General features: G+C 48.0%; 3 protein-coding genes across 3 annotated transcripts; 2 read left to right on the forward strand and 1 right to left on the reverse strand.

The window, feature by feature from the left end:
* Window positions 1-854: 854 nt before the first annotated feature.
* DEU56DRAFT_350505 (MFS general substrate transporter) lies at window positions 855-3,670 on the forward strand. Its single transcript, XM_041345798.1, has 19 exons — window positions 855-1,114; window positions 1,164-1,201; window positions 1,267-1,276; window positions 1,323-1,376; window positions 1,432-1,458; window positions 1,511-1,519; window positions 1,572-1,661; window positions 1,713-1,894; window positions 1,955-1,972; window positions 2,028-2,100; window positions 2,149-2,199; window positions 2,261-2,339; window positions 2,391-2,434; window positions 2,487-2,784; window positions 2,849-2,876; window positions 2,923-2,996; window positions 3,051-3,136; window positions 3,195-3,384; window positions 3,443-3,670. The coding sequence occupies exons 1-19, from the start codon at window positions 975-977 to the stop codon at window positions 3,494-3,496; spliced, it is 1,545 nt and encodes a 514-aa protein (XP_041208481.1). The 5' UTR covers window positions 855-974; the 3' UTR covers window positions 3,497-3,670.
* Window positions 3,671-5,231: 1,561 nt separating this feature from the next.
* Window positions 5,232-5,761, forward strand: DEU56DRAFT_972659 (uncharacterized protein; the record flags this gene model as incomplete). The annotated part of the gene is made up of 2 exons (XM_041359499.1): window positions 5,232-5,379; window positions 5,440-5,761. The coding sequence occupies exons 1-2, from the start codon at window positions 5,261-5,263 to the stop codon at window positions 5,759-5,761; spliced, it is 441 nt and encodes a 146-aa protein (XP_041208482.1). The 5' UTR covers window positions 5,232-5,260.
* Window positions 5,762-12,027: 6,266 nt separating this feature from the next.
* Window positions 12,028-12,285, reverse strand: DEU56DRAFT_711536 (uncharacterized protein; the record flags this gene model as incomplete). Its single annotated transcript, XM_041347505.1, has 1 exon — window positions 12,028-12,285. A coding segment is annotated over one exon (258 nt), but the record flags the coding sequence as incomplete, so codon positions are not given.
* Between the last annotated feature and the right edge of the window lie 637 nt (window positions 12,286-12,922).

Below are 12,922 nucleotides of genomic sequence, written 5' to 3' on the forward strand. Positions count from 1 at the left end.
TTGCATGTATGACGATGAATTCAGGTTGTTGCACAGCAAGTATGTAGTTAAAATCTTGACGACCGCGAAGAAGTATGGGATGACGATGTCACTGCTAGCAGTATCACCCCCTTACTTTAGTGCATTAGGTTTACAATTGTTGCCAGTTTACTTGCTCCGAACTGCGTGAGCTGGGCTATGGCTGCTAACAGCCAGGGTAATGTTTTTGGGCCAAACTGAACTGAGTCAGGAGTGAAAATACGTCTCAAAACATCTGAATTTGTTGAGTAGTGGCCAAATTTTTCAATGTTGTGAGGTATTTTACATAATTGAGTTGTATTTCAATTGAAAGCAGGCCATGATCACGTGCTTACATCAACATCAAAATCCAAAAAAAGAGCCGGAATACCTGGATTTTCAAGTCGGTGACCGGTGCACGTGACAGTCGCAGACCAGTCTGCAAAGACCTCCACCCAGCCCGGCCGTAACTTGCACATTCACTAGCTAGTACAACAGGCTCAGAGCTCACCTATTCTCCACCGATATTTGCTCTACCAGGCTGTACCCCGATGTTAGCGTATACTTCGGCTGGGTCATTATCTGTACATGCGACGACATAATCTTGATGATCCTGCGAAAGTGTCAAATTGAACAGTGGCTTTTTTGGATCCGAGATTCCGAGATGAATGATATTTTTAAGTATCCTGCGTATTGGTTTGCTGTTACGGTCGTGTATGCAAATTTGCTGATACATGATTCAATCATGAAGGGGGTAAATTTGGTCTGGGTCATCCGACTCTAGGACCAGGCACACGCCCATGCACCCAATATACTTCTGTGGACTCCTTATCTACGACAACGATGCGCCAAGCTTTAACATGCGCAAGGAGACAACATAAAATAGGCGAATCAATTTCTCAAACTCCTTACAAGCGCCGGAAGCTCTTCTTCCTGACTGAGTCCACAGTTCGGCTACACCTTCACGTCCTCTCAGAATGAGTCTGGAATCCTCCGTTGTACTCAGGGACCAGAAACATGCAGGGCTTGCTGTGTCGACCAAGGATGTTGACACTGGTGCTCAGCTCGTCGCTGGGTTAACTTCAACTCTTGATCCTGAAGAGGCTTTGAGAATAAGGTGCGCTGTGAAACTACATTCACATCAACATTGTTTGATCTCATTTCAGGAGGAAGATCGATAGACATATCATGCCTCTGATGTGTGGTGAGTCAACTGTTCTACTCAGTTGTTTGAATCGATAATGATCGCATCTGATGATCATTGTTCAGTTCTTTACTGGTAGGTTGACTGTATTCATCATCGATCAGCGCTCATATTCCCATAGGGTTCAATTCATGGACAAGACAACTTTGGGTTCTGCTGCTATCCTTGGAATTCAGTGAGCACTGTGTATCGAGACTGGTCAACCTGGTACTGACTCCTTGTGTTATCAGGCAGGCCACGCACCTGACTACAAATGAGTAAGCCGTTCTTATCGTAGGATTTGAAAATCTGAGGCCAAACCGTCTTCAGGTACAATTGGTGAGAAGATATGCATTACTTGAGCTCGTGTGTGCCTTACAGTATCTTTCAGGCTTGGCACAGCATTCTATCTCAGTTATCTTGTCTTCGAGTATCCTCAGAACCTTGCGCTTCAAAGATTCCCGGTCGGGAAGTGGATGAGGTGGGCTTCAAAAACATAATCAATGTGAATATCAATGACATCATAAATCAGTATCAATATATTCGTCTGGGCAGTTGCACTTGCGTCTCATGCAGCATGCAAAAACTTTGCTGGACTTCTTGTTGTGCGCTTGTTGCTTGGCGTATGTGAGGGGTCGATCACTGCCGGATTCTTGATCGTTAGCTCCATGTTCTACACGCGGAATGAACAGACGCTACGGGTTGGCTATTGGTGTGAGTTCCCATTCGCAAGTGATCGGCAGAGTCAACTAATTAAACGCGCGGGAAACCTAGTTCTGATGAATGGCACTGGTGCGCTTACTAAAATGCAATGCTTGATTTTCCCGCTCAAACCAACAAACTTCAGCACAAATCATCTCCGGTTTCATCAGCTTCGGTACTTTGCACATCAATACCAAAGGATTTGAACCATGGCAATGGTTTGGCGTTTATTTTCATTACTCCAAACTTTATCTGATAGATCACAGGCTCATGATTATCACCGGTTTAATGACATTGATCCTTGCCATTTCATTCTGGTGAGTGTATGAAAGTTCCCAGCGCCTTGCCCCTTTATCAAGTCATCCTCGCTTCATGAAGGTTCTTGTTCCCCGACTCGCCTACGAACGCCTGGTTCCTTACTCCCGATGAGAGGGCGAAAGCCGTGCAACGCATCAAGGCACGTCTGTCACACGACGTGAAATAAACTCTTATCTTACAATTAGTGCAGGAAAATCAAACAGGTGTAGAAAACAAACACTTCAAGATGGAACAGTACGTAATAGATATAATTTTGATATCCCGTGACCCATGCGCATATCTATAGGTTGATCGAAGCCCTGACTGACCCTAAGACATGGCTATTCGCCCTCTTCTCGGCTTTGGACAATGTGCCTAACTCACTGACGAACCAGCAAACGCTCATCCTTGCTTCGTTCGGATTCAGCGCTCTACAGACCACTCTATTGTCTTGTGTTCCTGGTATCATTGAAATATTGACAATTTTCACTGGTGTTCGGCTTGCTGCACGACGGCCCAATTCCAGAGCCTATGTCGGTGCTATATACTTCGTCCCGGCGTGGTTGGGCATCTTGCTTGTAAACCTACTTCCTTGGTCGGATCAGGTATGTGGCTTACTTCTGGGAGTCTACTTAGTTGTCCTTAATATCGCGTGTCGCATGACAATAGGTTGGACTTCTCATCAGCCAGTTCCTGAGTGAGTTTGACATCCGTAGTGCGTTTGTATGCTCACCGCTCCACAGCTGGGGTCAGTGTGCCTGGATTCGTGCTGGCGTTGTCGTGGCTTAATAGCGTGACTGCTGGCCATACGAAGAAGGTAGATATTTTGCCAGTGATTGAAGTCGCTCCTCAAGTGAAAATACATCTGCAGGTTGCTACTAACGCCATCATGCTCTCGGCTTATTGCATTGGTAATGCAGCTGGTCCCTTCATGTGGAAGACACAATACAAGCCGCGGTAGGTCTTTCTTCGACTGACTCTAGGAGGGTTCAAAGTGATCATGATTAATGTGCAGTAACCACGTCCCATGGGCTGTGATCGGCGCATGCTACGTTGTTTGTCCGATACTTCTCCTTGTCATCCGTGCCGTTCTCGTCCGAGAGAACCGAATCCGCGACGCAGAACCTGTTGACGATAACGAAGAAGAATACGTTATCGAGAGAATCACTGAGGACGGGAAGCATGTAGATGTTAAGGTCGACAAGGTGGGTTCTCCGAATCGATGGTCGCGTTTTCAAGTACAAGGCTGATAATTTGTACTAGGAATTCCTGGATCTAACGGATAGGCAAAACAGGGACTTCAGATACGTTTTGTAACACTAAGCATGCCTGATCCCGTTCTGCACATATGTGTTACTACAAGTCGCACGTTTTCTTATTCGTATTGCCAGATCTCATTGATGACACGACCTAGGTGGTATTATGATATGTACATATCAATTACAGGACTACACCCTCCTCCAATTCCACGTATGTGTCTACCTGGAACGAAGTCCGAGTCAGGGTTGGTTTCATGCGGTTATCAATACGCCGCATCTCAAATTCGATTCGGAAATTACAGTACAATACGCCATCGTAATATTTCAAGATGCCAGAACTCAGGCCGGCCCCACTGACCGCACGAACTGTCCCAGGATGACTAATGCAAGATGTAGAATAGGGGGTCACTGGGACAGCCAACGGGTCCCCGGCGGCCCATGTACGCACTGGCGGCCGGACATTTCCTCGACATGACAACAACCGTGCGCATGAAGAGGCTTGTGGGTAACAACATCGTTGAATTTAGTACAACTGGCGCCAGCACTGATATAGCGGACGGAATAACAGGCTAATAGAATAACAGGCTAATAGAATAACAGGCTAATAATAAGTATCAGAACGCCAGCCAATCGATGATGTGTGGCTCAGGCAAACGTTCAACACCGGTCCCGCGGTGATGGTCACCTGCCAACTGCGGACCTCTTAGCAATTTCCTTTCGTACGACGATGGATGCCAGGATGATGCCCAGTAATACGTCTCGACGTGGACCGTTGAAGATAAATACTGTATTTGCTCTCAGTCTCGTTCTTCCTCTCGTTATCTCTTTCTTGAATCCCACCTGGCGGTTTGCTCAGTTTACACCTCGACAACTCATCTATGGGAAGGACCTTCTGCCATTCATTACAGCGTTCTGGGCCTCTCCAACACATATCCTCGGCCACCTTTCGCGATTTCTTCAAGCTGCCGTAGTAGCATGCTTCCCGCAGGCGTTACCAGTTCATATGGTCGCCTTTTGGATCATCATTGCTCTCGCAAGAACACTTTCCGGCATTTGTCTTTCGCGAAGCGTAGGATGGGCCTACCCCCGGTTATTCAACCACTGGGCGTTATATGAGACATCAAGCGGCATAGGTCCTGCACTTGCAACATACCTCATAACGTATGGTGCTTGGCCATGGACAAATTCTCGGCTTCAGAAGTATCGCAGTGATACTGTGGAATTACTGGCGATAATATGCTCGTGTTTGATCCTGTGCTGGCTGGACAATGCGCCGTGGACATATGCCATGGCCTCCATAGCCTCGGTAGTGCTATGGCCCATTCAGGCCACGGGTACTAGTATTTCATCTCCACGATATCATCCCTACCCTATGGCGCAGGATACGCGACAGTCGCGCACAGTCTTACAGACTGCAATGCTTTTCCTGCTCCTCATACCCGTGCATGCCATCCTTACCACCATGTTCTCGAGCAAAATACCATTACACATGCCCGCTTCTCCCCATGGAACACAACCCTTTTTGGAGATTCTTATTCTCTCCTATCCACGTCCGGGCGACACAGCTTCCCCTGAATCACTACTGTCGCAAACCATCTCCTCATATCTTCCTTATACCGACTCCAACACGGTGCTTTCCGTATTCACACATACTACTACACACGTGTCATTTGCTCACGCGAAGGAGCATTATGCTCAGACACCTATTACATTCTATACTGACGCAGACATGCATACGGACTCATATTCAGGTCAATATTTACATGTTGCAGAAGCGTTCCGGTGGGCTTCTGAGAAGGGCCCATCTCAAGCAGAGTGGGTCATGCTCGTGGAAGATGATTTTCCAGTATGCGGCGAGTGGGGATGGCGAGGCATCCTCGACGTCATGAACGAACTCCAGCGTGATGGTAAATATGGAGGATTTGTTGGAACCGGTGGCAGGTTCGTGACGCATATACTCACGCGAACATTATTGTGTCTTGATAGTCCTCGTCTCGTCAGTGGTCTGATCATCCACCGGAGCCTGTTGCCCATCCTCACGCACACATTGCGTATACATGGTCTGCAGCACTCCCCGATGCCACCCTCTGTGCCGCGCCGGCCTGCAGACATCATCATACAAGACTGCCTTTTTGGAACGGACTTGTTATGTCCACATAACACCCAGGAGCCCTCACTTGTTATCACATCTCGTCTCGTCATGGATCATATAGGCGGAAGCGCCAGTACCATGAGAAATCGCAGGTATCCTGCTGATAGGTGGAGGTGTGGTTGGAGACATCCATTTCATGGCTTGACGCGAGTCGATGTTGTACCAGTTTGATATAGCGGAATCTACTCTCTAATATGATGCTAGAATTTTATTGATTGCATATATATATTTTGCTTTTGATTACAGTGGCGCGGAATACGTCCATTGCAATGATTGCACGGCCGCGTGTCAGGACTTTGTCATGAAATCTCATGCTATTTTACACGTCGGCTGCAACGGAGGAACTTCAGAACCTTGTCGTGCACTGCTCATGTTACTCTAGGGTTGCGGTCTCCAACTGACCAGCGCACGTGATGCAACACCTTAGCTGTCTTGATGCCGTTGCCGGCTTTTGTTCACTATTCGTGATATTGCTACGGGATTTCATCGCGGATTTTGATCATCTCCCTAGCGCCCAGCCTTCGCCGCATGCTGTCACGACTCTACCCTCAACCTTCCAGCAATAGCAAATGTAAAGGTCGGGCTATATCTCCCATTGTTGACCACAGTGGTTCCCTCGGGTCATGAAAGAGTATCAAACTGACGTAGGACAATATAGGACCAACGATATTCTGATGCCCGAGTGAAATACCGCACGAGCCGCAGATAACCTCAGCGAATGCGGGCGGTCAATTTCAAGGTCGCGGACGCAGGCAAATAAAGCTGTAATTACGATGTAAAGCTCGAAAGATATAACTGACTACGACGACTGTATTCTTCATGTGCCTCGAGGCGAGATGGTCCTGCCTCTGGCTGGGACTGACTGACCATCGGTTTCAATTCAATGTCTTCGCGCTGGGAGATTTGGATCCTACGATACACTGCATCAGGTCACCCGTAGAACAAACGAATGAGGTTTTTATACCTGGGGGTAGGCATCGAGACATTGACGATGTCTAGTTCTTGTTCATTGTCGACTGGCGGTGCGAGTCGAGATGGTCCTGCCTTGGGCTGTGACTGAAAAAAGGTCGCTGGGTTCAATTTGACTTTTTGGGAGGCGTCGAATTGGGCCCTACTGCGGCACATCAGTAAAACTATTTAGCAAGCAAATCATCTGGAGTTACCTGGTAGTAGATATGGGAACGTTAGCAACGGAATGCTCAGATTCGTCATCCGAAGGGTCGTCATCATAAACTGGCCGTGGAACTGGTTTCTTCTCCTTTTTCTGGAACCAAGAAAGGCAAAAGAAGAGTACATATGGTCGTTTCCCGTCGTCCACACCAACAGCATCACCCTAGCGAAGGACAGGGTTAGTTCTCAAGAATCTGATAAATTGCATGAAACGAACAGGTGTTGCTATTCCGAGAGGAACGTCGACGACTCGCGGAGCTTTTCGTTTAGGTTGATGCTCCTTTTTCTTTCCCTTCTTGTCAAATGTCGGCCTCATGCCATTGAAAAAGGTCCTGACATCAAGCGAGCGAGATGATGAAGGGCCTCCCGCGTGAGCGAGTGGCGATGCAGAGTAAGTGGCGTGCTGGTAGTTCACTGGCTGATTTCGGCGCTGGCCATGAATATATGACTAAGTAAATCAGACACTATTGAAGCGAGGACCATCGAATGGGGTTCAAACGACGTACATTATGCAGTCCTTTCATCTGATCGAGAGTCAGGATGTATATTATACGCGGGGTTAGAAAACACACCTTGTTTTTGGCTCGGCCATCCTTGGAATGAGTGCGTGTGAGCATGCGAGGGAGTGAGATCACAGTGGGGAGTAGTCACCTCGTTCTTCGCGCTGGCCAGAGGAACACTTTCTGCTGCTGAGAGCACATCCTCAGGTATCTCCCATTGCGAGATTTTCTTGTCCAAACCGCCACTGAATATGGAGCGTCCATCGACCGAGAATGCAACACGAAACACGTCATCTGAGTGCTCAAATCGGGCTACTTCTGTGCCTGTGGGGAACTGCCATAATCGAACAGTGCAGTCGTCAGATGCTGATGCAAGAAGGGTGCCAGCTGGGTTCACGACGATATGACGAATAATATCATTTTCGTTATGGCCAATCCAAGGATCACCAACCTGTTTCCAGGTAGATGTGTCCCAACAGCGGATGACAGGATCATCTCCACCACCGGCTGAGAAGAGATGTGCGTCATCACGAGTCCAGGTGAGCGAGCTGTTGAATGCATTGTTAAAGCCGCGGTGGCCGTCGAATTGAGCAAGACGCTTCCTTCGTTCCAAGTCCCATATTTGGATATCTTCTATAGTAGCAACGCCGAGTTGACCGGTCGGAGAAAATCGGATCCAATTGATGGGTGATCCGCACGCGAGAGGATGACCTTTCCTCTGCCAGGTGGTCGTGTCCCATAAAATCACTGTGCGATCATATGACCCGCTGGCCAATATCTTGCCGTCAGGGGAAATGTCCAAAGTATTCACATAGTTGGTGTGACCCTCCAAGGGACCTGCGACGATCCTCCCACTCTCAACATCACGTACCCATAACTGCCAACACACCACATTATTCAAAACATCTTCTTCATCGGAGTCGTCTCCAGAATCTGGGAATGGGTCTTCTTCCTCAGCACTGACGACGTGTTTCCCGTTTCCCAAGACTACAAGTGCGCAGACCAACTGCTTCACCACCCACTTCATCATCTCCGTGCCGTCCTCGAGCCTCCATATCCGTATTGTCTTGTCGGGAGACCCAGTCGCTATTCTCTTGCCATCCAGAAAAGTTGCAATGCAAGTGATGTTATGATCATGACCCTGAAACGTCTTGACAGGCTCTCGATGTGATCCAGGTAGCTGTTTGGCATCCTTCATTCTCAGTTATTCTCCCGAGGCCGCTGAATTCCTCGTCTGTTATGCCTAGCTGGAAGTTAGAGACGCCAAAGAGGAGAATGCGAGAGATCTACCTATTGCTGATTAATGGTTTTGGTCAAGGTGCGTGGCTGGTGAAATGCGTCTACAGCATGCACCTTATTCCAAGAAGAACGACATCGCCTCATGTAGGCGCTTGGGTCCGGCAACATTGTGCCTACAACCTAAGCACTGCTTCAACCGGGACGACACACTATATTTTTCGGTCCGGTTTGCCGTCGCAAACAAGCGCCGGGACACGAATCGTCCACGATATTCTCCATCCGTCGTACCCCGTCCTGCATGGCTTGCAATCAGATCCTCTCTCCCTCAGAATCCGGTATTCTATCCCACATAAACCCATGTACAATTTTCAATCTCTACAACTCTGAACAATTTTTCATAGTTCTTCAGCATGAGACTCGGACAAACCCCACTGCTCACACAGCGACCTGCTCAACTTCTTGGCGTATTCCATCGACTGTCAACTTGGCGCAGCGTACTACATGTATGAATATCGGTGTTTGAAAGTCGGTATTTTATCCATCTGCGTACGAACGATGCTGCACTCCATTGACAAGTTTTGCCCCTTTGCACCATCGATGACAGGACCAACCACCTACAACTAGTGCCTCGGCGATGTCATTATACCCGCGTTCTTCAAAACCACTGAAAGCTGGCGATTGTCTCCAACACCTCCAGCTGCACTCAGCGAGTCACCAGTGTATCTATGTCCAGGCGCTAGTACAAGCGCCGGCGCAAGCCCTAGGACCAAAAACGAGGACCAGCAGATGCAAGACTGGCACAGATGCGAATTACATCGCATGTACTGATACGAGCGTCACCACGAGCACTGCCAGTGTACCGTCTGAGCTCCACTTGAGAGTCCGCGAGAATAGAAGAAGGCGGACGCTGCTGTAGAAAGCACAAACTATTGTTGTTTTGTATTCTCTCGTGTTCGTGAGCTGTTTACGTGTTGTTGTTCACCCTTGGGTCGCGCGAGCACATATATGAGATCTACTACTAACTCAAGCCCAGTCCTTATCTTGGTCAAACCTTTATTGTCCTCGTGGACGGTATATTTGGCGCCGTTGAGATCTGCTAATCTATAACATATGATCTTATCTTCCAAGACCTTACAATGTCATAGACTTGCGTGCGTCTCGTAGACTCTTAAATACATGTTTACCGCTGAACATTCATCGTGAAACTTTGTGTGATTCTGAATAATACTCATTGCTGTCAGACCGCAGTTCTGATTCTGATCACTATCACCATTCGCTCCCGCTCACGGCGGACATTCTGCTCGCCCCCTCAGTACCGCCGGGTCCGGTCGTGGCACACTGACATCTGCTTCCTCGCCAACAGCCTCATGAGCCAAGGTCGACACGATAAAGCCCGGTTTAAAGATAACAACGGGTAACGCCACATAATATAGACTCAGACCACACCACGAGAAGAACTGCGACTATGTGGGGTCGTCATTTATTGACAAAGTTTTTTGTGCTCGTTCTTTGAGGAGTTGATTTTCGGGTTATCGTTCGCAGTGCGCCCATAGTTTTTTCCAGTTCTGTCCTGTCCTCTTTGTGAGCGACAGTCTCTGTTTTCCTCTGTTTTGTTTCTTGAACCTGCGACATCGGTTACTTGACGGTGAGTCTCTCTGATATCCATTGAAATATTATTTATACCGTCTCCTTCTCAGGCCGCGATAGTCATTTCCATCTAGGATTGGGCGACCAAGATTGCGCCACCCGAGTTAATCCTTACTTGACGGGCAACTTGTCAAGCAAACCTCCCTGGTCTCCCTTCTTAGCCTAACCTGAGATGCTGAAATGCCCAAAGCCGCGGCTCAGAGTCTCCACTGACCTCGCACCTATAATTTTAAACTGTCTTTTTGGTTCGCAATGGAACCCTCTCGGTACTTTGTTTCCTGACGAACAGAAACCGTCAACCTTACAGACAATCTGCCAACTAGTCATGTGCATGTGTGGTTGTGAGACATGTGGTAGAGCTTAATGCTTACTGTGCTGACTTCAACAAATTAACGCGACATTAAAATGTGGAATATCGTACATCACGATCGACCAAAAGAACTGTCTCTCATCTTAGCCACCGCTCTCAACGCCTTTTGCACGTCCCACTCTGTCGGAGCCTCCTCCCCGACCCACTCAGTCATCTACAAGGACTCGGATGCAGGGCCCGGGGAGGTTCGCTGATGTGATTTTGATACTCCGACTTGACTCCGATTCAGGACCATCGTATGTGGGCCTGCCAGAACCTACTCAGAGGATAATTGCATCAGCAAACTACAAATTTGGTGACAAGATGTCACAACAATAACAAAGCTGCACAAACATCACAGATGGCACAGACACACAAGCCGACAAGCCTGACAAACTCGACAAAGTAACACAAGTCCATACAAGCACACAAAGAAACATGTACTTAGTTAAAATGATGTGATAATGGTAGCAATAGATATATATATACAAAACATTTATTCACACTTCTGAACAAAGTTTGCAGCTGTAATGTGCTCCAATACTGTACCATTTCATTCAATTCGATAGTCACACGTCACAGAAGGGCGTGTCGGCGTCGAAATTAGCCCTATGTCACACGTAACATTTCAGTTTGTCGAATTCATTTTTCGGGATCGATCAATCAGAATTTGCTTCCGCTAATACATGATTTTTTTTTTTTTTTTTGAGTCGGATTATTGTCCATTTGGGGTATATACCCTATGTAGGACATTCTAACTAGGTGAGGGGACACCTGTGTCCCCTCCGCTTCTCTTTCTCTGTGAATGCCCCATTGTGAGTTTCCCCCAATGGTCCGCCGTTCCTGCCGGCCGTTTTAGACGCACGAGAATACTAAGTAGGCGTTACCCTTGTAGTACGTTTCGTAGTATTAAGTGATTTTCGTGTGGTTAGGATGAAACAAGTACGTGGTGCGTACGGGGAAAGAATGATTGGGGTGCGATAGTTGGATAGTGGGATCTGGAACTTGAGGGCGAATTCTTGCGCTGTACCGCCGTCTGCTTGTCTATTCCAGTTCTCTCTGCAACTCCCGGCTTGTCTCCAATCTTGAGTGTCTTTCTGCCGTGATAGATAGTGGATTAGTTGCGAGTTTGTATTTTAATTTAGTTGATGTAGTGTACAGTGCTGCGAAGTTTATCATTGCGTGTTTTCTTTAGGAGGGGGGGGGGATACATCACCAAATATAGCTTTGAAACGACCGGTACTGTTAACGAAACGAAAGAGGTGAGCGCTAGCGTGGCTGTTGGATAGGAGATATGGGAGTGAGGATGCTTTCCGCCGGAGTGCGTTTCTTAGGATTTGTCGTTCGTGTTCGTAATGGGGGCATGCGAGGATGTAGTGTTCTACTGTTTCTGGAGTATTAGCACAGTGCGTACAGTCTGAATTTACGTGTTTGCCGATTTTGTGGAGGTGTGAATTGAGAGAGATGTGGCGGGTGCGTAACCAAAGCAATAACGAGGCGTGGCGTTTGGGCAATCCTTTGACTAACTTGATGAACGATCCTGAGAGAAGATTAGGGTCTAATGCTGTCGCTCGTTGATATCTGGGCGATTTGGTCCACATTCTTGCCCATCTTGCGGCGGACTCAGTTCTTTGCGCTTGTTTCAATGCTGATATGCTGCATGGGAGGGCGTCCTTTCGAAGGAATGGGGGAAGTTTGTTGCGGTTGCTGGTGTTTCTCTTGTCTTTTGCTACCCTCTTGGCTTCCTCGTCCACTTCTTCGTTCCCAGGTACTCCATCATGTCCTGATAGTGTTGTTCTGGCCCGGCTTGGCCCAAAAGCCACGGCTTTGGCCCGGCTTCAGACGGCTCTGGCTCGTCAAAAATCCAGGCCAGGCCAAAGCCGTGAAAGCCGGCTGGCTTTGGCCTGGCTCTGGCCCAAGCCGTGGCCCAAGCATGCAAAATGAGCAGTATTGTACAAGATATGTATTCAACATAAATACTACAGTAAATCAATGTCAGTATCGGATTCCGAGTCATCACAGCGAGTGTCTTCGAGAAATATACCATCCCAACCCTCATCTTCAACCTCAGACTTCTCACCAGACTCCTCTTCAATCTCGAACTCATCAAGTTCATCTTCTACAAGGGACGACGGCCCTGGTTCGCGGAAAAGGAGGTCATGGCGGATAGCACATTTTATGCACTGGAGGGCCTCGACGACGTCCCCTTTAAGGCGATTGCGGCGTTTGCTGATGGTTATCCCGCCCTGAGAAAAAGCGCGCTCGCTGGAGACGGACGACGCCATAATCGACAAATAGTCTCGCGCAATCGAAGACCACACCGGCCCATATCTCTGGGCATTGATCTTGTGCGAAGGAAAGGTCAGTAATATAAAACAGTGAGAAAATGAATGGAACATACACCCCACCATTGAATGGTGCTCATCC

The sequence above is a fragment of the Suillus clintonianus genome (assembly GCF_016758775.1).
Source record: "Suillus clintonianus strain FC179 chromosome Unknown DEU56scaffold_35, whole genome shotgun sequence".
Taxonomy (NCBI): domain Eukaryota; kingdom Fungi; phylum Basidiomycota; class Agaricomycetes; order Boletales; family Suillaceae; genus Suillus; species Suillus clintonianus.